At 38.2% G+C, this 27156-nt stretch overlaps 1 protein-coding gene across 2 annotated transcripts in view; it reads right to left on the reverse strand.

Moving 5' to 3' along the window:
* The window catches only part of LOC149141431 (uncharacterized), a 135026-nt gene extending 121162 nt beyond the window's left edge, over window positions 1-13864 (reverse strand). The window contains exon 1 of one of the 2 annotated variants that reach the window (XM_089448315.1): window positions 13535-13864. In XM_089448315.1, the coding sequence (XP_089304441.1) occupies window positions 13535-13550 (16 nt within the window). In that variant the 5' untranslated portion in view covers window positions 13551-13864. The remainder of the gene's footprint in view (window positions 1-13534) is intronic. The other variant, XM_089448314.1, reaches the window with a different exon arrangement.
* Between the last annotated feature and the right edge of the window lie 13292 nt (window positions 13865-27156).

The following is a 27156-nucleotide window of genomic DNA, read 5'->3' on the forward strand; positions in this document are numbered from 1 at the left end:
AATTATGATATTTACACACAAAACTAAGAATTTGTATTAATGAAACAAGTCTTCAAAGGAAAAAATCAAAAGAATTTATACCTGCTTTGGAATTGGTGCTCCAAGTTGAATGTTGCTTCTTTTCAACAATTTATTTCATTATTTGCCATTTCAAACTCTAATGATAGATTTCTCATTGCGTAGATATTGTTGAGATCTTTCCAACGATACTTAAATCATCAAAATCTGATTTTGTATGAGAAAGTTAGGCTGATTTGAACAATGAGGTTTTTCTGGCTGCGGAATTGGACTTCAGCTGCGGAATGTGCACAGTTTCTGTAGCTAAAAATTTTAAATAAAAAGTTAGCCATTCATCTTTCATCATCAATCCAAAATTAATCAATACCTTCAGAAAAGTGAGCAAATAACTTATTCATTTCATTGATTGAAAATTATTATTTTTTTTCTTGACATGCAGCGACTTAGTGTGGCGACTCAGTGTGGCGACTTAGTGATAACACACAACTTGACTTCCCTTTGACCGAGGTCTTTTTCATCGAATTTGACCAAATGAATAGGACATCATCCATGTACTGACATTCCCCCAGCTACCCATGTGGATTATTTTGCTTGATGACACCTGCAACCTAGAGTTTAACAAAACAGCTGCGAAAAGTTGAACCAGCTGCGGAAAGTGGCTGAAACAGTCAACCATCAGTTTTGAAAAAAAAAATTATTGTCTACATGTAAAAACTCTGTTAATGGAGCAAAACAGTTTTAGTAATGGACTTATAGTTTGATAAACAGCCTATAACCATGACCATAACCATTTGGCCCTTCCATAAACTTAGGCCCTTCCGGTTCTGCCCTTAATAACCGACCCATCCTTCCTTCGGTTTAAAATTTGTCTGCGTGTGAGGGTTTAACAGAGGTAAGATGGCTGGGTTACAGGGTTTATGGAGAAGACAACAGTGACTGAAAATGTAAACCGGATAATAGGTAGCGTGAGTGAACAAGATTCAGGGACTGTCAGCGGAAAACAGAAGACAGGCAACCGAGGTGCATTCACGAAATGGAGAGGAGACTGATATGAACAAAGTGGAAATGCAACTGTGCTTCAATAGAACCGTGGAGATATGAAGTGAACCCGACAGAACTTTAAACTAAACGGCTGCAGAGGAGATGTAAACACGTTTATGAAATGGTTGCGAAAATTATGCAGTGGAGAGGAGCCGTAATGAAATCGGTCACTCCCCATGATTATAGGTGGAGTGTAAAAGTGCAGTCGAATACGAGTTAAACCCAAGGATTAATCATGAGGTCGTTATGCATTAAAATCAAGATTGAATGCTACTCCATGCCACGTCTATCAATCGGCTGTGAAGAGCCGTATCTAACCAGATCACGTAATGGAGAGCCGTCTTAAATTGGAACTGTTGTTAACATGCGTTAATGAATTGCAAACGGGTGGCATTAAGGGCGGAAGACGTGGTGGCAAAGGATGGAAGACGTGGTAGAGGTAGAGTAGGTGCCAGCACAGAACCGAATTAAATCACAATTTGTTCATCTAATTTGAAAATCCGTTTTTTTACACGCGGCAGGCAAAAATGGGCTCCAAAGAACCGAGGATTTCTCCCAGACCGCCACAAATTTCTTCAAACGGTTTCTGGGTTATCTAATTGACCCAGCTGGCGAAAAAACCCATGTTTTCTTTTCTTCAAATTCGCCTCCGTTTGGGCAAATCGTGCATTTGAAGTTAGACGTTTTTCTGTGTTTTACGTTTTTCCTGAGTTGCTGCTTTTCAGCTGTGAAATTGATTTCGGAGAGAAAAATTGTTTTGAGATGTACTCACAGCATATGAATCAGTGAATTTCGATGAGCTTGTTCCATTATTGAAGTTCTATTTTCATGAAGAAGTTCAGATGGTTGTGGTTTCAGGCACATCAAAGCTACTCCGAGCTAGAAAACTGGCCATGGCTGAAGGACAAGCGCAGGGATGTAAGCAACTCTCAGACAATATTATTTCATCCCTTGCTGAAGCATTATATAAGAAACTGGAAACAAGGATTTTTACAAATATGTTAAGCTCACTAAATGAATGCATTCAAATTTCATGTTTGTTGCTTGAGCCTGCGCAGATTTGACGAATTACAGCTAGCATGAGCAGAAAACAAGAGCGCACTAAGAGATCAAGGTCTGGAGATTTTGATGCTTAATTTCAAGAAATGCAAAGATTGTTTTATTGTATGAAACGTAATTTTATTTTTTTTAGATAGTTTTGTTAATAAAATTATATGTTATATTTTCAAATATATATATATATATATGTCATTAAACAAAACAATGGTTGGTTGTTTTTGTTTGTTTTTTTTTTTTTTAATCAATTGAAATGATGAAGTTTATTTTGTCTCCCTTTTTTTTTTCTTTTTTCTTTTTTTACATAACAATCCTTTTTCTGATCCTCCAGATCACACAAAGTGCAGGAGGAGAGCATACTCAAGAATTATTAATAATTGTTTTTACTTAACAATCCTTTTTCTGATCCTCCAGATCACACGAAGTGCAGGAGGAGAGCATACTCAAGAATTATTAAAAAAAAATTCAGATGTAAGAAATAAGGTCTCCTAATTACACTTCCCCAGCAACGGCGCCAAAATGTCTAGTCAATTTAACGTCTTAAATTGCTCTACATAAATTATCAATCCGGGTATCGTAAACTGATGAAGTGTGGTGCACCATATGTGCTTAGTTAACCTTTTTCTTACTTCGTTGTTTTATAGATTTTATTTTGTTTTGGGGTTTTGTTTTTGTTGGTTTCCTAAAGTGTCTAATGCAAATGGAAATCCTATTCTAAGGTCTTAAGAATACTTTTAAAGGACAAGTATGGATGTAGATTTCAAGACAAAGTCTATGTCCCTAATGGTAACTTCCAAAACTTAGCACTTCAAAAGATCTTAAAACATGTTATTGATGGAATTAGTACTTAAACAAAAGTGTAAATATGCAGCTACTTCAATCAAAATAGAATGCAACAACCAAACAATGAGCTAGTGACTATGAAACCCAGTATCCTTGCTGCTGTATAAAAAGAAAACTGAACTTAAAGAAATTCAAAAACTGTAAGCAAAGTAAACTAAATCATATTACATCAACTCATATTCTGACCCCTCACCATTCGACTCGCTCTGGCTATAGGAGGTAATCATAAACAAATTGGGCAATCTAATATCTAATTTGCATAAAATAAAACTAATATTAAACTACACATTCATAATTCAATCCCTCAACATTCGACTCGCTCTGGCTATAGGAGGTAACTGAAAATGACATGAGCAATTCAATAACTAACTTGCAAAAAAATAAACTAATATCAAACTACGCATTAATACTTCAATCCCTCACCATTTGAGTCGCTCTGGCTATAGGAGGTAACTGAAAATGACATAAGCAATTCAATAACTAACTTGCAGAAAATAAACTAATATCAAACTACGCATTCATACTTCAATCCCTCACCATTTGAGTCGCTCTGGCTATAGGAGGTAACTGAAAATGACATGAGCAATTCAATAACTAACTTGCAGAAAAATAAACTAATATCAAACTACGCATTCATACTTCAATCCCTCACCATTTGAGTCGCTCTGACTATAGGAGATAACTGAAAATGACATGAGCAATCTAATATCTATCTTGCAGAAAAGTAAATGAACAAAACAAAACTGAAATAAATAAACAGTGTTGGAATTAGAACTAAGAAAATAAATCAGCAGAAGGACAAGATGATTCCATCATGTCATTAGTCATTAAAAAGCTATGTGTATTACTAATCTACAATCAACCAGTTGAACACACTTGCATGAATTAAAATTGCATGAATGAAAAATCTAATCTATCAAACTTGACAGCAACCAAATGACATAATGAAATCAAAGCAAAATTTACAAAATGAAATCTACTCTACCTTACATTCTAATATGCTCCATGACATCTACTTCACATCTCCTTCCATGTTGAGAACATCAAAGCTTTATTCAAATTCTTCAAAATTACAAAGTACAACAAAGTTATCCAAAGCTTTCAAAAGCCATCAAGGAAGAACTACAAACTCCAAGCTAAAGAACTCACAAGCTAAAAGACTAACAAATGAAGGAGAGAGATCTCCTATTTATACAAAAAGATGAGAAGCCATCTCATTAATGAGAGTCCATGAATCTCTCCCTCTACCTCTAGAATCCTAATCAAAATAGGAACTGATAAGACACATGTCTTCTTAGAGTTACAATACAATTAGGAGATGTGACACATATCCTCATGATCCCATGATTCTTTCCACTCAAATTCGAATTTGGCCTTAGAGTGCCACATAAGTGTCTTCTAGAAGCCTCCTTTCAACCTACACATGTCAACAATCTCAACCCATTTGTTAGGTATAAGCATATGCACATTATTTTCTAATTTTTAACCACAAATTCACTTAAAAGGCTTAGAATTAATAAAGATTAGAAAAACATAAATGTGGCCCAATGATAATGAAAGTGGGATGAATGTGGTGACATAGTAGTGAAATGGAGGTGATATAATAGACATAATAGTGAAAGTGTAATGGAAATGAATGACATTTTCAAGACTCAATAGAAGGGCAGGCCATTATGAAGTCCCCACCTGTGTTCAATGATTAGTAAGCTCATTTACTCGATTTCTCTAATGACTTGTTGTATTGGAAGGCTAGGGGACGCATTGGATCTTATGCAAGATTGCAGATGGCGTCCATATTGGGTTTGGTCTCCCTATACGGAGTCTTAATCCTCTTGAGGGCTACATTGGCACATGTAGGTTGTGTGTTGAGAGCCATGGGCCTCCACAGCAGTAGACAGCACTCCATGGATCCCCGAGGATGGTCATGCTCGAGATACTTCCATTGGATGAGAAAGATGCACCTGGTTCATTTTTGCCTAGTCGGCCCCACAAATTTATCATGCACTTGGCAGTTGACCCAAGACTTGTAGGACAATGTGGCATTCCCTACATCATCATTAGAGCCCTTACAGACCATCAGGCATCTTCAACTCAAGTGGAGACCCATGAGGTTATTGTTGTGCCCCCACACTCATTGGGAGCACCACAGGTCTATTGTTTGGATAACAATGGACCAACCCTTTGTCCATCACTTTTGAGGGTCCTACTCTTCATTATGGCACCCATGGACCTCATTAGGCCTCTTAGAGGGCCCTACGACATGCATAGATTATTATTTGACCTCTTGAGAGGCTTATTCTTTCATTTATGAGCTAGTTTGGTGGGTTTGTCACCAAAAGTTAGATTATTAGAACATTATTTTATTTTTGGGGCTTATGTAGGCCAAGGAGGCTAATTCGAACTCCTCATTAGTGTATAAATACAAGTGAGATGAGTTCATTATCTCATCATCACTTTGGATTGGATCTCTTCTCTCTCTTAAGAATTTCACACTTTTTCTTAGTGGATGAATTGGAGCTTTATGGATGAATTTTGATGTGTGGATTTGGTCTATCTTATCTTGGAGCTTCTCTCTTGTCAAATTGTGGATGGTTGGATATATTCTATTACATGTAAGTACATGCTTTTAATGTTATTCTCGTTTTACTTTGTCATATACATTGGACTAAAATTTTCCCTATTCTTAGGACTAATTGTTGCATGCATTTACTGCTTTAAATTGTGAAATGTTGTCTCTATTATAGCATCTCTCAATGTACGGGCTATGTAATCTGAACGAAATCTCCTAGGGATAATTCTATAGACGAATTGATCTTGATAAGCCATCACCTTTTTCATATCGAAGTATAAAAAATTTAAGATTGCTTCTCTTTGACCTAGAAGGCTAGCGAAGTAGTCTTGAGGCCTCCTTGACCAAAAACCAAAGGTCCTCACTCATATTCATCATAGACTCCATTATCCCAAGACTAAAGCCACTGATCTACCAAAAGGTGGTCACCTTAAGACAACTTCTTTCACCTTTTCCTAGGTCTAGCCAAGTTGGGTCACCTAGGGCATCATTTTCCTGATGAACTAGCCCTCCAAAAAGTTCGTTCTCCTAGCCCCTCCTGCATTGGTGTTTCCTCAAGACCTCCTCAAAATTTGAGGCCATTCCGACGGTGGAGTTGTGAGAAAAGTCGAGCCTTAGCTCCGAGATCAAACTTTGCCCTAACATCCCCAAAGGCTAGTACCTTATTGGATCAATTCAACATATTTAGGTGAATATCCTTTCTTTGATCATTTCCCCTACCTTGTCTAGGCTAAGGACACCATTGGTTGTTAAACCCCTTCCTCCTGGCCTAGACCGAGTCCACTTGGTCCCATGTGGTCCCGTTCCTTTGAAAGACAATTCTTCAAGAACCATCCGGGATACCAATTTCAACAAGGATTTTAGGGATTAGGAAACTCCTTCACAAGTCATATCCCATAAACCTAACCCTCAAATCCTCCCATCCTTCTCTTAGAAGACATTGTACCTTGCTTAGAAAGCAAGCAAGCTTTATTCTTCAACCTCTTCTAGAAGGTGATTTATCCTTCATTGGTGACTCCATAATATACCGAGTCTCCTCCCATCGGTGAAATTCTATAAATAGAAGGGAGCCTTAGCTGAGGTGACAATGGGCTAAGTCTCCATTTGTTGCCATTGGTCTAGCATTTACCCTTTAGGTATCCACTTTAGGTCCCTTGCTAGTTTGAGTTGTAACACTGCCCATCAACCTCCCATTATAATTTTTCATTCACAAATGAACAACCAAGATTAGAAGTTATCTTGTCCCAATCAATGGCTAAGATCATCTTAGAAACTTTCTACAAGCTTCTAGAGGTAAATCGATCTTATCTCAACTAATGTCAATTAATTAACCACTTTCCCTAAGTTTTAACTTAGGAAATATTTAAAAAATCACTAATTGACTTAATTAAGACATTTTCCCTAGGTGAAACTTAAGAAAAATTACATGGGCTTGGAGATAATTAATTCCTCTATGTTCCTAGCCTTAGTGACACCTCTCAAGGCTAGAACACATGTCCGAGCTACAATATTTAACACCCTCTTAGCGAGGAAGGTGTTCTACACAACACCCAACTTATCCCTGAAGAAAACAAACTTTCCTTTATTCAAGGTCTTCGTCAGAATCTCTGCCACCTAGTGACCTGTAGGCACAACACTGTAATCAAACTAATCCACACTATACATAATCCCTGATGAAATGGTATCATATGTTCATATGTTTTGACTGATCATGAAATATTGGATTCTCAGATAGCTTGATGCAACTCTGATTATCACAGTGAATGATGGTTGACTCTATCCTCTAACCAAACAGTGCCACTAGCAACTTTCGAAGCCATATGGCCTCACATGCTCCATTGCTCGTTGCCTTGTACCCTGCTTCTGCAAAGCTTAATGCAATAGACTTTTGCTTCCTGTTGTACCAAGAGACAACCCATATTACCATGCTAAAGCAACACCCTGAAGTGATTTTCCAGTCCACTGCATTACTTGTCCAATCTGCATCAATGTAGTCAATCAACCTTACACCATCACCTTCAATATATTTCAACCCATATTGAATTGTACCTTGTAGATATCGCAACACATGCTTTGTTGATGTCTAATGCACTCTCTTTGGTTCCACCATGAACTGACTAAGAGTGTTGACTGCAAAGCAAATGTTCAGCCTTGTGTTGACCAGATACATAAGAGAGCCAATAAGTTGTCTATATAAGGTGGGGTCCACTGCCTCCTACTTCGATGCATCAATCTTCCTCCAATTGGTTATCATAGGTGTAGACATGGGTCTACAGTCCAACATCCTAAATTTCTTCAAGATCTCCAAAGCATATCTCCCTTGACCAAGGAAGATTTCCCCATCTGTCTGCCACACCTCGAGTCCTAGAAAATAGTGCATCAACCCTAAGTCCATCTCGAAATTTGTTACTAAGTCCCTCTTGCAGTCTTCTATGAGCCCTGGTGACCCAATCAAAAATAGATCATCCACATACAAAACGAGAATGAGTGGTTCACCTCCAACCATAAGATAGTAGAGGTTTGAATCTACCTCACTCTTCACAAAGCCCATCTCCTACAAGTAGTTGTCAATATGACCATACCATTCTCTGAGAGCTTGCTTGAATCTATGTAGCACTCTCTTCAACCTGCATATGTGGGTTTCCCTCCCATGCGTCTCAAAGCTCTCCAGTTGTTCGATATACACCTCCTCTTCTATGACTCCATTCAGGAATGTCATCTTGACATACATCTAATGACTCTCCCATTCCATCTATGTTGCAAGTGAGATCACAACCCTAATGGAAGTATACCTGGCCATGAGAGCAAATGCCTCCTCATAATCTATTCCCTTTTCCTAAGAGAAACCCTGGCCATGAACCTGACTTTGAATTTTTCAACGCTGCATATGCAGCGTTCTTGATCTTAAAGATCCAAAGAGAACCAACCAATGTCCTATCCAACGGTCTATGCACCACCTCCCAAATGTCGTTTAGCATGATGGAGTTGTACTCCAGCGTAGCACACCTCGTGATATGCAACCTCTTCATAGTTGGAAGGCTCACTGTCAATTAGCTAACTCATCAACACCTTGTAACCTGAATCTCTTTGGTGGCCTCCTGTCCCTATTGCTTGATCTAGGAGCTCCTACAAACTCCTATGCATCTCTCAATGTCTGAAGCACCTCGCAGTTCCTCCTGCCAACTGACGTGGGTGGAGTTTCAAGCTCCTCATCATACTCCTGCTCCTTATTTTGCGAACTCTCCTCTACACTTGTACCTGTACTAGTCACTGCACTTGTACTTGTGCCCTACACCTAAGATTGTTTTTCATCCCTTGGAGCTTCAACTTATTGACTCTAATGAGTCTAATCAAATACTGGCAACTTGCAAGATCTCTTGAAGGCTTTCCCCTCCTGAAACTCAACATCCCATCTCATGATGATTTTCGAGTCTTTGGAATATAGATCCTGTATGCCTTGGATGTTTCATTGTAACCAACGAAATCTAGCTTGGTGCGCTTTTTGGCAGGAACGTGACATTAAGCAATACTGCCAAAAATCCTAGCTTCTTCCCTATAAATGCCTACTAGGGTGTCATCTTTCCTAACACCTTATGTGGGACCCTATTCTGAATGTAAATTGTTGCGTTACATGCTTATGCCCAAAGATATCTAGGTATATCTTGATCATATAGCATGGCCCTCGCTACTCCATCTATGGCTCAATTCTTGTGCTCTGCAACCCCATTATGTTGCGGGTTGTATGGACTTGTCCACTCCCTCTTGATTCCCTCCTTGGCACATAACTCCTTGAAGGCTTTCTGAATATACTCAGCCCCATTGTCTATCAAAAGTACCTTTATCTTCTTTCTCATCGAACTCTCCACAAGAGCCTTAAACTCTTGGAAGTGACTAAAGAATTCATCTCTCGTCTTCAAGAAGTATAACTAGGTCTTCTTAGAGAAATCATCAATGGAAGTCACAAAATATTCATAACCCCTAAGAGATCGTGTGGATAATGGACCACGAATATTAGAAGGTATCAAATCTAAAACACCTTTGGTTCTATTATCACTCCTTGGAAATGTTGCTTTTGAAAACTTTCCTAGTACGCACACTCTGCATACATCATCATGTTCTATACTCACCTCTGGAATACCTCTCACCATCTCCCTGAGCATCTTAAAGTGCTCCATGATGGATATGACCCATCCTCCTATACCATAGCTCTCTCATATCTCTGCTACTGTTGCTGCTAACCAGTGCCTTTGGATCTTCAAACTGCAACTTATATAACTTGTTGCTCTTAACCCCAATCTGTTGCCTTTAGATCTTCAAATCCTGGTGTTTCAAATACACCTTTTGTCCTCGAAAGAGTACATTGTACCCCTTATCCTAAAGAGCAGATACTGAAATTAGATTCATTCGCATACCTAGCACATGCAACACATATGTAATCTAGATGATCTTGCCTGACTCCCTCTGAAATGTGACTATACCTCTCCCAACTGGAGCACACTTAAGACTTGTTTTCCATTCGTACCTAGAAGCCTATCTCCTCTGCTTTGTAGCTAGAGAAATACTCTTAACTCCTGTCATGTGACATGACACCCCACTATCGATATACCAAACGCCTGTGGTGGTCGAGTTAGATAGACATGCAATGAGAGCGAACTCATCTTCAATTCTTGTAAACAGTTCATCAATGTCTGCAGAAGTTGTTGCCTGTTGCTTCTTCTTCTTTTCACCCTTATTTTTGTTCGGACATTGACTGACATAGGGTCCCAGTTGATGATAGCCAAAACACTTGATTTTACTCGATTCTTTCTTTTTTCTTCTCTCCCTTGGAGTTAGACCCTTTACTTGAGCCTTTCTTGAGTTTGCACTTTCCCACAAGAACAATGTTCTCGTCATCCTCACTTGTTTGGCTACTATTGCTACTAGCGTTGACATAGCTCTTCCTAAGCTCCTCCTAAGTGAAATCACTCCAAAGACGATCCCAGCCAAGAATGTTTTGTCGTCCATTAATCACCTGGACAAAGACGTCCCACTGCTTTAAGCACAATTATCACGAGGTCTTCGTCTTCCACTTTTTCTCCAATAGTTGTTAACTCATCTCTGACTTGTTTGACCCTAGTAAAGTAACTGACAATGCTTTCTCTGTTCCGTCTGATGTTTCGCAAATTCTCTTTGAGAACCAACTTTATGTTAACAATTGCAATATGGAACAGAGTTAAGATGGCATCCCACATCTTCTTACATGTATCCAACTTTACAATGTGGGGTACGATGTGATCTTTGACCCATGTTGGATAAGACATCTAGCTTTAGCATCCTCCATGCGGTAGGTCATCAACTGCATTGGATCTGTTGATACGACAACAACAGATGTTGCATACTCCTTCACCCTGTGCTCCTCTAGCAACAAAAGTATCCTGGATTTCCAAATACCAAAGTTTGATGCACCGTCAAGTCTATCTTGATCCCTCAAACCAGCTAAAACCATTTTTGAAACGATTGAGCAATAAACCCCGATAAATCTGAAGAGAATCAACCCATGTGATGAAACCCTTGGTTTCTCCTTCAAAACCCTCGCACTCAGATAAAGAAACACCCCAGCGTTGTAGATAACTCTGATACCATGTGAAATTTCTGCTACCCAGAAGGTGTTATTAACCCAGTTAATTATTCCAATTATATACACAACAAAATTAATTTATCACTTGAAACTAGAAAGTAATGAATAAAAACATGAACAACACCATTCAACAAATAATATTTGTAGCGAAACAGACAAGAAACCAATCACACAAATAACACAAATATTTTTGGACAAATGTCCTTAGATAAACCCCACTGTGGGGAAGATCTTCAACGAATTTGCTACTGAGAAATTACATAAATTGCTTGCCTCACTAGCAAAGCTCCAAAAAATTTATCTTCACCGCTGCTAATTAGATCGAACTAGGAAAACCCCACAGGTTCCCTTACTCGACCGGTAGCTAGGTGACTAACAGTCTTGTCAGCCACCGCCTTCTTTCTTTATTTTTTTTAAATCGTCCCTTATTGAAATAAATTAAATTAAAATTTAAACAAAACAAAAAAAGCCTCCACTTGTTCAAAAAAAATGCTTCAAATAGAAACTAGGTTGTACAACCAATTTCTTCAGCCTCCCCCTAAAATAAAAAATTATGCTCGTACGATTGCAGCCAAACCTAGCCCCAACGATCCAGTACAAACCCGGCACTTGTGATTTACATATTAGTACTCTTTAGAGTTTACACTCTTATACTATTTAGTTTTTCTAACCCTAGCAAACTAGTGATTAATCCCAAGTAGATTTATGTCTATTGAATAAAAGCACCGACTAAGGTATTAACCAAAATAAATTCAGCGGAAAGCAAACAGTAACAATCTCAATCACATAAATGACACAACAAATTCTGCTCGATCAAAGTTCTTCATTAGGTTTTGAAATTACTTAGGCTCCCTTCCCGGGAAAATGGCCCAACGAAGGAATTACATACAACATTGGATTTTACCCAGCTGATCAAAACCCTCCTTGGCTGATCTAAATCTCCTTGCTGCCCCTTCCTCAGACCCAACACATTCACTAGATGCCTCTCACAATCTTATGTTGTTGTATGGTGTGTCTTCTCCTTCTCCCTAGCTTTGTTTTTATAACTTTACATTGAGTTAAATTCCTAACCCTAATCTCCAAAGTGATTGACGGTTGAGATTAGATCTCACCTCACTTCACATCAAGCACTGAAATTAAAACATAATCACTAAAGTAATTTACTTTACTTTTCCTAAGTTCACTTTAGCTCAATAAACCAACATAATACTTATGTGTTTTTCATAAGTCTAACCTAGGCTAAGTTACAAAACAACTTGCTCGCACTAGAGCAAGTATCTGAGGAGACTCTGTTTGACTTCTACGCGCCTGGACACCTAGGCTTGTGCAGAAGTATCTGCCTGAGCTACAAAAATCAACATCCCACAGTTATACTTGATCCGTGTTTTTATGGGTAGGTGTAACCATTGAGAAATTGTGACTCTTCAGATTTTAAATTTCTTGGGTAAAGCTTAAAATTTGCTGAGCTCGTGAAATACATTTGACAGTTTTTAATCTTGAAGAGTCATTTTCATAGAGTCCACTGAAGAGGCTTTACTTCAGGTTTATTATCAAATAGGTTGCGAGGGCAATTTAAGGTTATAAGTGATTTTTTCATGGTCTCACACCACGTGTTTTGCCTAATTTGACCAATTCAAGATCTAAAATTATCTTCCCTGTTCAAAATTCAAGACAGAGTGAGACAATATAACAAAACCTCTCCTGCAATGCTAGCATAAGAGATGCATGTCTTTACTAAGTGTCAATATGCTAAGGTACATGAGATTGTATAATACGTAAGTAGAATAATCCATTCACATCTAACAAAATAAAATAAACCTGACTTGGTGCCTGGATGGACTTGCCCATCACAAACGCAATTTCCCAACAATGAGAAATGAAATAGTGTCAGGGAAGCTATAGACAATGCTGGCTATAGCTTCAGTTTGATGCAAACAAATGCTAAACCAAACCCACAACACAAAAATAAAAATAAAAATAAAAAAAATAAAATGGTAACGTGGCGATGTGAACAACTTGTACTTCAATCACACGCCAGAATCCAGATTGATGAGGTGACTTTTTGATGTGCATTTTCTTAATAAATATAACATGTAAACAATGCTAGTAGAACCAAGCAGCTGTTGCAAAAAGGTCAGAGGATCATAACCTCTGACAATCACTCTGAAAGGTCTAGGCTTCGTGGCACGGTGCTTCTAAGGTCTCTGGCTACTTATTATTGACCCAATAAAGTAACAGGGTAAATCATAGAAAATTGAAATAATAACCATGGCTAGAATCTCATGTTTGGCATTTCGTCTCTGTAAAATTTTGTATATAAAGCCCACCGCTGCCGCACATCAGACTAAGACCGGGAGGATAAGAATAAATACGCAGTGAAAGACACTTACCCCAGTCATCCTCCATCGTTGAATTTGGGCAAGATCTACGAGTTGGTGATTTCCACGAATTCCAAGCCTGTCTTAGGCTTCTGGTAATGCCCGGGATTTGCAAACCCTAATGAAATACAGGGAGCTTCTGATTCAAGGCCGGTAGCAGCAGATATGTCGTCTGAAGGGCTGGGAATTCATATACAACAGACAAAAACAACAAAGTATTTATTTTACCAACTACAAACATGCGTATGCGTTGGCGTTCACTTTGGCGTTGGTCGAGGACTCGCAGGCGTGGCACGGCCCGGGGAAAGGAACGGCATATGTGAACATGTCGGAAGCTTGCTTGTACATAGAGATAAAGATTTAATTGAAGAAAAAAAATCTGGTTAATTATTATTCAGAATGATATATTATATTTTTTTAATCACAAAAATGGTTTATATTATTCAGAATGATGTATTTTGTTTTTTAATTACAAGAAGTGTGTTTAGTGGCAGTCATATTTAAAATGGCCTTGTCATTATTAATAGATAATGAAATAGAAGGAAATTGTTTAGAAAAAATGAACTAAAACAAGTTGTTTAGTTTATTAATTTAAATCCATTTTAATTTTAGCTATCAAATAGCGAGAGAGGTTCAATTCTCCTAAAACATAATTTTAAAGTATGAGATAAAAATATTTTGATAATTTAAGTTATTTTTTTATATATATTTTTTATTAAAAAAAATTGTTAAGAGAATGGTAGATTTGTCATTTATCATTAAGAAAGTTTGGGATTGAGTCAAAGGGATTGTCTTTCTATTTTTTAGTCTAACTCAATCTTTCTCATAAGTATAATTAATTGAGTTTCAAATTTGGATGGACCCAATGTTAATTAGCAAACACTTTCCACTCGGAGACATCCATCATTTTACAAAGCCCTTAAGGGGTTAATATTTTCAATTTGAATAATTTGAGAAATAAGACCTTAAAAAAAAAAAAATATATATATATATATATATATATATGTGAAATCAAATATGCATATGTGGTGTTATTTCTAACTCTCTCAAGGAAGCAAAAAAAATTCCAAAAAGTGTGTTACTACTTTTTTCTTCTTTTGGTCAATCTTCATATCATACTTGATGTCTTTTCACACATCATCATACAAAAGAAAACTTAATAATAACATGATTAATGATGCCCAACCAACCCCAAGGAAATTGATTATAAGAACAAAAGGAAGTGAGCCATAGTGGTTTTTGGTCCATTAGCTTATATTCATCTTAGCCTCTTTAATAATTGTTGAGTGAGATCAAATTTCTTGAAGTTCAAACTTTTTTAACGACATAAAAGCATTTGATCTATCTCCATGCTTGATAAATATGAGGTTAAGATGGGTCTCAACTAATTGCACTTGCACACATCAATGTATAAGTTAAATTTAATAGTTCTCACATTTATATTAAGATATTGATATATGTTATCTTCTTATTTCTTTAAAGATATAATTTCATTCTTGTATTGCATTGATATATGTGATTTTTCATGTAACCAAACCATAGTTGTTGAAACCTTAATGTCTTCCTTGCTACTCTTCCCATGGAAAATGCTAGTGGAGGGAGTGAATCCACATCCTACAACAAGGTTGGTGCTAGTTATGACAAGAAAGGACAAACTTTTGCCCAAACCCCATTAGCCCACGAAAAAACCCTGAAGGCAATTAACAACAATCTTAGCACTCACCCTCCTCTTTAGGAAAATGGCATCCCGGAAGTTGTCTTTCAAAGGCAGCCATAGACCCAAAATTTGAAGTCTAGTCCACCCACGTCGGGGACTATATACAATATATGTGGGATCATGCCTTAATCGGGAAGTTTATCGATATTTGGCCTTCAAAAAAAAAAAAAAAAAAAATTAAAATAAAATAAAAATAAATAAATAATAATAATAAAATTCTCAATGGATCCATCTCAAATCAAACCTGAAGGGGCAAATAAAATTAGAATTGGGCGTGAAAGTCTTTTTCAATATCATCTTCACCAATCTTGAGGACCGAACCAGAGTATTCGAGAACAGGTCGTATTTTTTCAATTTAGTAGGGTTATATTTTTGTTTTTGGATGCAATGTTTATGCTAGCCAAGGAGGACTTCACAATTGCCCCCGTGTGGATTAGAATGTACTCATTACCACTATAATTTTGGGACGTAGAAACCCGAGCAGGCATTGGCAAAGTGCTTGGTCATTATGTCAAATATTGAAGGCTACTAAATATGCTAGTGTAGATTTTCCTGTAGATTCACAAGCTCATGTAATCTACTAAAACAAGAGACAAGAATCTACTTCTACTTTCAATGAACGGAAGCCAATAGATTGATGAAAACAATATGAACAAGAAAAAGACAAATCAATGGCACATAACACAATAAGTTTTTATGGGGAAAGCCATTGCTCAAAACCCCGCTTATCTATATTGCATTATTCAGAAATATGAGTGAAGATACAAAGCTTGTTCTCACTAGAACAATTCCACACAAGTATGCTCAACTCTCTACCTCACAAGCCCGCTCTTAGCCAACACTTAGCTAATTTCCACAGCCTGTCAAGGCCTTATTTCCTTACGTAATTCCTAGGCTAAATAGCCCATATTAAAGGGAATCCAGTGCTTCCAAAACTACGCAATCCAATCTAGGTCCTCTTCCTGATTGCATGCATGATTTGTACAACTCAGTAAATCATACAACTGATAGTACATTGTCCCTACACTCTAGTCTCAACTAGGTCTTTCTCGGAACTGACATGCATGAGTTTCCAATGAGTGAATCTTCAGTTATCTGGAGTAGCACCTGTGGATGCACCAGTGCACTAACTGACTGTTAATCCTCTATTAGTTCAACAAACAGTTAAAACTAGTTTCACTGTCTATAACCCAGTAAACTGAGTTATTTAATTACAACTCAATCTGAACTCATATTGGACCCCTAAAATTTAGGGAAAACACTTACATGACCTCCAAAATACTTCCAACTCGAAATTCCTAAGCTAATTAAGCCAGTTAAACTTAATTAACTATTTATAAGTTGTTATGAGAATATAATTCTATTTTAATTCTCAGTTTAAAATTCAAGGACAAATTTAAACTGGAATTTCTTGTTGCCATTTCTCAACAGCTAGGTATATCTCATACGCCTTAATATGTGTTTACATGAACATTTGTGAGTCGCTTCTAGAGTCTATTGATATTTATTATCAATATGAGCTATGGAAGCAAACTATTGATTATGCACATATCTAATTCAAGTATCAAAGATGCCACGAGTATGGCCATCTTTACCACCATTTTCCTTTACTTGCAGCTTATTCTAGCTCTAAAGTGCCCCCTTCTCATGACAAGGATGGTTTTACCAAAGTGAATGGAAAACGCTCCAACCCTGAATCTTCTGGCTCCCACCCATAATCCTCTAACAATAGGCCACCCACAAACCCAATTCAAGTGTCGAAGATGCCACGAATATGGCCATCTTTACCACAAATTTCCTTTACTTGCAGCTAATTCCATCTCTAAAGCGCCCCCTTCTCATTACAAGGATGGTTTTACCAAAGTGAACGACAAATGTTCCAACCCTAAATATTTTGGCTCCCACCCCTCGTCCTCTAACAATAGGCCACCGACAAACAATCCCTTCACTCCCCTTTCATCCTTAAATGTCGTCAACCCTCCCCCAACCTTGAAGGCCTCAGAAATCATTATGTCTCATCTTGTTCAACCCCTACCCTCCATTGTTATGATGTCAAATCACGTCCAACCCCCAACCTCCTCTATTGAGCAGTCTACTTCCTTCGTCGACCCCCCGCTTCCCCTGCCAGTCCAACCCTCGTGCCTCGACCCTCCCTCATGTAAACCCTAATTTTACCCTCGACCTCATTGATGAGATGGAGCTCAAATTCCTCGACCTGTGAAACCTGGCAAAAGCTTGGAAAGGGAAGGACCCATTTTCCCTTCTTGGGCGTTAGTTTTTCTGTTAGGCAAGGCATACTTCAAATTGCACCAAGTCAGTGTCAAAACCACCTCTGGCCAATCCAATATTAGGTCACTAGGAGGCCAATCCCTACCCCCAAAGGATGCATCAAGATCGCACGGAGAGGAGAAAAGAAGAGGTCGGAAAATAAATGTTCAACTTCTAGAGGAATTAGGGGGTATGTTGGTATATTCAAATGTGTTTAAGGATGATTACATATTGTTTCTCCACTTCTAACATACCCCCAAAATGAAGATTCTCTCATGAAGTATCAAATTCCTCAACTATAGACGCAAGTAGAAATTATTAAAATATAAATGCCAGTTAGAAAACCCCACAGTTATGATGATTTATGAGACTAAACTTCTAGTGAGGCCATTTCAATTATCATAAGTAAATGACGTAGATATTGTTGTGTGGTTGTTATAGATGATTAAGGTTAGTCGGGAGGCCTTGCCATCATGTAGAATCATTAAGAGATACAAATTGTAAATATGTTTTCCGTTTTCCACATTATTATAATACAATTTAGGCTAATTGGTTCCACGGAGACCTATTTCCTCTCTAATGTATACGACCCATCCTATCCTAAAGATGAGCCTCTTTTACTTCAATATATTGCTCAAATGCGTAACCTCCTTTCCCTCGCCCTTTAAATCTGGGCAATGATTTTAATCTCATCAAATTGTTGGAAGAGAAGCAGGGAGGCATCAAACAACTTAACGCATATTCAACTCTTTTCCAAGACACAATGGCAAACTTGCACCTAATTGATTTGGACACTATCAAATGGCACCTGTACCTAGAAAAATGAAAGAGGAGGGGCTCAACAGGTGGCATCCAAACTTGATCACTTCCTAGTTTTGGAATCTATCATGGGTTGGGACATATTTATGGAAGCTTCAATCCTCCTGAGTCACAGCTCCTACCATTGGCCTATTAGTCTACATGTGGATATTCAATCTAGACCTTGTAATAGGCCTTTTTGTTTTAAGAATTTCCAGTTACAACACCCAGACTTCTAGGAAAATATAAAGTAATGGTGGGGAGAGTTACCAAAATTAAGAGGTTCTTCTATGTACAAGCTTTAAAAAAAAATGAAATATACCAAATAGTAGCTTAAAGGTTGGAACAAGACCAAATTTGGCAATATCCTAGAAGAAAAACACAAGATGGAACAAAAAATGGGAGCCATACAACAAGAATCCATCCTCTTGATATGAAGAACTAAATAGAGAAGAACCTATTACCCTTAGTAATATTGAAGAGTGCAGGAAACAAAAGGAATTCCTGTGGTGGAAGAAATTGAGGGTTCGTTGGATTAAAGAAGGGGAGAGAAACACTCAATTTGTCCATAATTCTATGCTCCAGCACATGCACCATAACAGTATGCCTTTTATCAAGAACTTGCGGGAGAAAATTAATGGACTACCAAAGCATCAGTCAAGAGCTTATCCACTTTTGTCAAGCCATCCTAACTAAACCCTCTAACAGCAGGTCAAGGGTGATACAATGCATCATTGAGAATATTCCATGTCTAATTACTATTGAACAAAACAAAGCCCTGCTCTAGGAAATCACCCCTAAGAAAGTGGAGAGGATTGTCAAAGAGATGCCAAGCAATAAGGCTCCAAGCCTAAACAATTTTACAATATAATTCTTTCAAGTCTATTAGGCCACTATAGGGCAAGAAATATGGCAAGTGGTGCAAGAATCTCGGAATACTCATTCCATCCTCAAATATTCAAATGTTACTTTCATAACATTGGTCCCAAAGAAAGAAAAAGTGGAATATACTAATGGTTGCAGACCCATTGTTCTCTACAATGTTATATACAAGATTATCACTTGGTCTAGTGCTTTCCTTGTGGGTGCCCCTCTACAATATCTACTTGATTTTAAGGCAACATTTTTGCATTACTGTCAAGGAGGAATTTAGTCAAGCTCTTCGTTATCCGAAGCTTTAGGATCATTTTCTTTGTGGAGCTTATCTCGTAGAGAAGGGTAAATCTGCACATCTGGCGACTGCATTAGAAGAACAAAGGCCTAGTTTTTTGTTGAACTTCAATGTTTCAATGCTTGTAGGGTGAAGCAAGCCTCTTTTAAGGCATTTTATATTTCACCTTGGCGACTCCACATTTGGTTGCTATGCAAAAGTCAAGGCAATGGCTCCTTGGGATCTAGACAACATATACCCTGCTTTCGACATTAAGGATATTCCTGGATATCCAAATCAATGGGATACAAATTATATTATGAATGTCCTAAAATTTGATGGTGATCCTTATTTAGTTGTGAATCATGTTGTTAAATTTATAAAATATACTTTAGAGATCAACATGGTTCATGAGGATGCACTCATGAGATTCTTCAATAATTCCTTTGGGGATGATCAAAAAGACTGGTTTAAGCATAATTGCAAACCCAACAACATCCCTTCTATCGAGGTATTGATTGAATATTCTTTAGTATTGGGGACCAATGTGTCACTTTGAAGTTGTCCTTCAATACTTTATTGTTTCTCTCCAAGAAGAGGGCCTCCTACAATGTTGAAAAAAGTTGAAGAAGATCATTGCCATCCTAAATAAATCATCACCCTTGATTATCAAGTAAACCATATTAAAGAAGATCCCAACCATTCTTTTGATGAAAGAAATCAGGGTTGTGATGAAAAAGAATACCATGAGCAAAAGGAAGCATCCTTATCGGACCATTGAGATGAATACATTGAAAATGATCTTGAAGATGGTCCTGAAAGGGAGCATAGTGATGATGAAGATGACACTTTGGCAAGTGAAGTTAAGGCGATCCCTTCCCTTTTCATGGATATTGATCTTGATGATATAGTTCCTAAAATCCTTGAAAAAGGTGATCCCATCAATTCCCTGGAGGTTAACGTTTGTGATTTCCTACATATAGAAGAAGGGAAGTGAGATATGAGTAGTTATCATTTTGACAAGGATCCCATCTATGATATTGATGATGATGATAAATGATGATAACAATGACCTTGTCTTGCCTTACATTCCATATAATCAGGAATACATAATTGTTGATGTATTTGAGAGACCCTTGGATCTTCATGTTGTCGTCCCTTGATCATATTCAGGGTGCATAAATTGTGAACATGATGCACTAGCATTAGTTGACCCTCTTGAACTTAATTATTGTGATGATTAGCCTCGGTGTCGAGATCTTTTCCTCCAACCATCTGTCTCCTCCTATTACTCACAACATGTCCCTAAGGACATCAGTGACAATTGTATGACTAAGAAAGCTCTTGAGCAAAAAATATTGAGCTTGATCATTGATTTCTATATTTTCATATTGCAAGAAAGGATCTAATGGTGCAAGTTGGTTTCCTCTTTCCCCTCTTCATCCATAACTCCTCTTCATGATCCATGGGTTAATTATTTTCTCACCTCCCACCCTTGTGATCTGACATGTGAGTATTATAATTATTGTAATTATTCCTGGTCTTATCCCATGATTAGTCATAGGCGTAAGAGGTGTGATAGTGATTGATGAGCCCCAAAAATGGATAATTATTTGGGCTCATTCAACCTCCTAATTCGACTTAATCCACCATTCTCATTATTTTATTGCATGTTTTTAATTATATTTATGCTAATAGAGTGAATTGGGTTAGTCATTATGCCAACAAGTCTAATGGGTGCTTTGTGTAGCCTTTTTGGTCAATTTGGAGACAAAATTGAAGGTTTTAATGAGCACTTGGCAGCCAAATTCGTGGGAGAACAAGGGAGAGGATTTGTAGGAAGGTGTCCCCTTCATTTATGGGCCCTTACCTCGAATTCTCCACCATCAGCTTGGAGTTCAAGGGCCACCAAATCAATTAACACAAGGGCAGCCAAGCAAGTCAAGTAGGACTGTTGTTAACTACAAGTTTTGGGCAGCCGAGTCCCTAAAGTTTAGGAGGACTGTTGGGGTCCTCAATTTGTATAAATAAGAAGGCTTAGGGCCTGATTTTGGTTAGCTGGTGGTTAGTCATTTTGTAGCCAATTGTTAGTCATTTTGTAGGCAGAAGTTAGCTAGTTTGTATTTCGATTTTTAGGCAATAGATTAGCTTTGCTTTCAGCTCATTTTCAAGTTCTCCTTGTGGACAGTTTTGATGTAACTCTTCTTTTCTTGCTCAATAAAGATGAATCCAGCTTTGCACCAGCTCTAAATCTCTCTTAGGAGGCTATAGCTCTTGGGGTTGGGCCCATCTCAAGCGCCCAATACCTCCTTTGATTATCTTTATGTGTTTTTGCTGCATTCTTAGAATAAAATCTGCTATTTAGATCTAAATCTTGTTTTGCTATTTAGTTTGTTTTTTTGATGAGTAAAATAGCTTTTCATGCTCAGATTTAGTTGATAGGTTGTTAACAGAAAAAGCTTCAAGAAAAGGGCCAACAAAAATCTGTGGTTTCACCTCTCCCTCAGTGGGATCAGGAGCTGTGACTAGGATGACTTTGCTGCCCACAAAAACACTGACTTTGCTTTGCCATGCAATCATTAGTGTTTGGTTTTCATTTGCAGAAGTTGGTTACATGTTCAGATCTTTGAATTCTTCATTGCATAGTTAATATACATGGTTTCCTTGCAAATAAAGCTGTTGTCCATTCTTGTTACTGTTAGCTAGATCATATTAGGGTAGCATAACTAGATCTTTGTTTTCTTGCATGTCTTTGTTGGTTCAGTTGGAAACACAAATTGCAGAGCACCTGTACCACTTCTTTGTCTACCCAGACTCCCTCAAACCCATCTTCTCCGTCTCCTAACTTGGTTTCTTGCCTCACGTTGCCATACTGCCCTCATAACCCTACCTTTTGTGCAGCATTACTTCAGTCTTCTTGGAACAAGTCCAGCCATCCCCACCTTCTCCTCAGCTCTATCCATCAGTCCTTGGGTCATTTCAGGCCCCTACCCTGCCTCCCTATCCATTCATGCACCTTACCTCACTCACCCATCCTCCAAAATCCAATTTTTAAACATCCTGTAGAAAAATTACAGAACATCCTGTAGAAATCCTAAACATCCTGTAAAACCCCTGCAGACTTCCTTTAGAAGCTCACGAATGAGGTTTCTTGATAGCCAAACTCTATGAAACTCTCTGGAAGGGTGTTAGGGACCCCTTAGGCCCTCTCTATACCATCCCAACCTTTTCCAAGCATTTCTCCTCCTTGATCCACCCCTGCACAGTGAAAAGCCAGTTAAAAGCACATGCATGATAATTCTAATAACTTGAACAAAAATACAAAAATATGTTTTCTTCAGATAGAGGTAGTCTAGACACATGTATTTTACCTTCATAGAAGTAATGGCATCTCTTTCAGTAGTTTGCATGCTCTCCTTGGTGTCAGTAGGACTAGTTGGTAGAATTAGGGTTTGCTAGGGTTTGTGTTTCTTTTTGGCTTTCAGTTTCTTTCCGCAAGTAGATTAGCTTCCTTTGAGTTAGCTTTCATCCATCATTTAAAAAGCTTCTTCTAAGAGCTCATAGAGGTTGGCTTAAGCCCCTAGCGGACTTGTGCCAGCTGACCAAGTGACAGCTGCAGCAAGAGCTAGTACTTGTGCATACAGCACCGTCGCTTCCAAGTTTGTTACGAACTACCGGGTTGATAAAACTAAAGAAGGGAGTTCCAGGAGTTGTAGCATTATTGCTACAATACTGGGGCCCACCAGTGATATAATAATATGTTGGTTTCATTGGTTGTATGATTATACTTAGATCATGCATTGTATGCTATCATAGTGTAGTTAGTTGCATTGCATATTGTGTGAGCATTTTAACATCATTCATATCATGTTTCATGCTAGAGTAGATTACATCTAGATAAGATTTTATTTTATGTATGGATTTATTCTCTACATATAGATCATGGGTGATACCCCTACACCCAGTGCACTTGCTCCCAAACAAGTTGATTGTGATGTGCAAGATATAGGTCTACAAGCGCAAGGATTGTTGGAGTTCTCATGAACTACTCGTTCAAGCATATGGATTATGTGCTCTACAGTGAGCTCATGTCCCCGAGTTGGAGCCATGTGTTACCCACCAAAATGGGTAACCCTATAAGAGAAAAAATTTCTCCTATCCTTGACAATCAACCCACTAGTCACATAGCTAACAGCCCCTGGCAGCCACCACTAGTTGATGATATGCCATTTTATCTTCCTCACTTGCATCAACGATATGCTTCTCACCCATCTATCATGATCACATTAACAAAGGTGGGCTTCCTCTCAAAATGTACTTTAATCATTTCGCAATCGAGTGATTATGCTTGTTTGAATTTAGGCATTTGACATGGAATATGCGATGATCTGGAAGAATGATGGGTTTTTATTATGATATTGTTCTTTCACCTTAAATGAGGGGTTAATTTTCAATCCTAGCCGAGTGGGACCTCCCCTAATGGCCCAATGGGTATAGGATGGGAACTACTTGGGTAGCCCTGATTGAGATAGCGTAGTTCCATCTATCCCTGTGTCATACTTAACACTTTCAAGCATAAATTATAATCCCTTATCTCACATCCATTCTTTCGGTTCAATTGACCATTGGCTCTTTAGGATTTGGCATCCATGCATCCTCATACCTGGGTAGGGCCCGAAAAATTTGCCCCATGAGGTTGATGAAGCTAAAGTAAATAGGAGCATATCATGACCATAATAAAATCAAAATAAATAATATCAAAATGCAAAAGATGGGCAAGGACATACACATTAACACGTGGCCAAAAGCCTAACATGAGCTTTCCCTAACTCATTATGGCCATCACCTGATTCCTGAGCACGTGTTGCTCCATTACATCATAAAAAGGAACCCTTGCATGTCCCAAACTTGATCAATGATGAAATGATTCATCATTAAGGGGTAATACAACTATTCTATAATTCAAAGCAAGCTCTAACCCTTGAGCTATGAGCAATAATACAAATAAAAATCAAGAAAAAGTAAAAGGTTCACAAGAGGGGTAGAAAAAAAAGCCCAAGTTGGTACCTCATGCATCCATGGTTGCTCCCTCCTCAAATCTATACATTCAGGATGTCGATCCCCATCAATCGATCCCTTTGACCATGACACTTAGCCATGAAGCCTTATCCCCTCTATATCATCATTATTATTCGCTTACGCCTATCAATTGAAGGGAGGGCCAAGGAAATGTTACCTCCCCTTAGGGGATGGAAACACCTAATATGGTTGTCTTTTAATCACTCCTACCTAGGGAGAAAACACCACTACGAGTTCAAGGCCCTAATTTTGGAAAGGTATCTTTATTTAAACTATTAAATAGCCCATGAAACTCAAGTTTGGTTCACTTAGATGCAATAATGATTTTTGTCCCTAATGATGGGTTGTTTTCACTCGAAGTTGTGTTGTAATTGTTAGGTGGTTCAACAACCCATGTTTTGGGAACCTTACCCACAAGTACCCAGGCCATTAGAGAGGCATATTGACACTATCAAGTGAAGTGTTGAGACTCTTGGACCTCCTAGTAGCACCAACATATCACACATTTACCAAAGCACTCATTATATTTACGACATTGTGCCTCTTTGCATTGGATTTGATGATACTTCAGGATGACACACCTGGACCCAGCATGCCCCTAGGTCGACCTTAGCACCAATTGAGGTATGGTAGTTGATTTAGGGCCGAAATGAGGATGATCTCACCTTCTAAGACTTGGATGGGCTAGTAGCACCTGGAAAGCCCTCAACGTTGGAGCAAAGATGGACACTTTTGGCAGTTGGAGACCCATAGAGACTACTTTGTGGTGCCTCAGCTGTATTATGGGACCATAAGCAACCATTGAGGTGGATTTGAGTGAAAACCCTCAAATAATGATTTTTAAATGGTTCTACATCACATTTGGCACCTTCTAGCACTTAGACATGGCATTTGGAGGCCATTTTAAGCATGATGTCAGCCCTAGAAGTCTAGCGGCTCACACGTGTGGGATTGTTTGAGCATTTATGATGGGAGCTAGTGGGTTGGCTTATAACCCAAGAATGTTTAGTGATTAAACTTGTATTCAGGGGCCTTTATGCTAATATTAGAGATTGTCCTCCTCATATAAATAGAGGAGAGGATCATTTCATTTGGATCATCATCACTTGGACTATTCAACCCTCCTTAGGAGATTTTTGGCCTCTTCTATATTTGGAGAGATGTGAGTACTTTGCATATTGGAGTTACTTGCTTTTCTTGGAGAAGTTATCTTGGATAAATATCATGCATTTCATCTTGTAAATGAGCTTTGTTATTGAAGGTTTTTTTATTTAATGTTTAATCTATGGAATGTAATGGTTATCTAGGATTTTTCTATCGCATTATTGATTATTGAAGATAAGTTGTATAGAATATAGATATCCTCATTGTATGCATTATTCATATATGTGTGACACAACATTTTGTCATTGTCCTTGTACTCCTCGTTCCTTGATCCTGGAGGACCTCTACAGTGAACCCTACATGCTTTCCCTTCATGAAGAAACTCCCATTGTGTCCCTCTTCATGAGCAGAACAATTCCCTTTTGCACCATTTCCACAAAATCTTTTGTTTTCCCCAGTTTACAAGATCGACGTTAATGACCCTAGTCCTCCTCACGTCAATATGCAAGGATTAACATTGTCCCTAGCACCGACCGGAGTGATTGAGCTTTGTTTCAGTCACGTCGATCCTCTTTTGGAAAGTTTTTTAAATAAGGAGCCGAAGCTTCCAGCTCTAGAAGCTTTGTAACGGAAGTCTGGTAAATGGTTTGGCCGAATGGGGTCAAGGATGTCAGTTTGGGCTCCTTTCCCCTATAAGGATGGAACTACCTCAAGAGATAAGACCTTCTCCCATGAGAAGAGGATCCATCTCCCATCCATTCATGCTATATAAACCTCCATTTTTCCCAAGCACAAGCTAGTGTTAATGTTGGTGTGCTAGTGCTAATTAAGTTTGGAGTAAACAACAAGCTATTCATAGTTGTAGCTCTCTAGTTGTGTGAGGGAGAAGTGTGAATTTGGTTTAGTGTGAAGCCTAAAGGGAAGAGCCTTAAAACTATCATTGTTGAGGTCATCATGGAAAGCTAACGAAAGTGTGTGGGAACCTGGTTTTGCTGGAGGAGAACAGTAACGTCAAGACAATGGTTGTAATCCCTTCTTGATTCAATATATATGCAATTATCGATTGATTTCCTACATAATGTGTCATCTTACATGTTTATGGAATAATGTTTCTTGACTTGTTAAGTAGGCTGAATTACAATTTGTCTATTATCATGGTTGTTGTTCGTTGTTGTTTACTTGTTTCAGGTGTTTGAAGAAGGAAACGAGAGATAGCTGGAGCGAGCAAGCAGGGTCATCATTAAATGGGATAAGTGTACTAAGAGGTAAGCCCTCTTAATTGGTTCTAACCTAAGGAAATCTTCCATAGAATGTATCGGTTGTGGCTAGACCCATTATCGGGCTAGAGGAATTGTTTGTGTCTGCACTCATAATTTTACTTCACCACAAATTGGTGACTCCGCTGGGGAGTCCAATCCTTCTGTTTGTTTGCTTGGAATTTCATGGTTTTGTGTGAACTTTTATAGTTCTGATGTTTCCCTTTGGTTCTATTTGTTTTCCTTTGCTTACTGGTTTGAG

This window comes from Pinus tabuliformis, chromosome X, assembly GCF_031772625.1.
Source record: "Pinus tabuliformis cultivar Carrire ecotype Pingquan chromosome X, CPIR1, whole genome shotgun sequence".
NCBI classification, from domain to species: Eukaryota; Viridiplantae; Streptophyta; class Pinopsida; order Pinales; family Pinaceae; genus Pinus; species Pinus tabuliformis.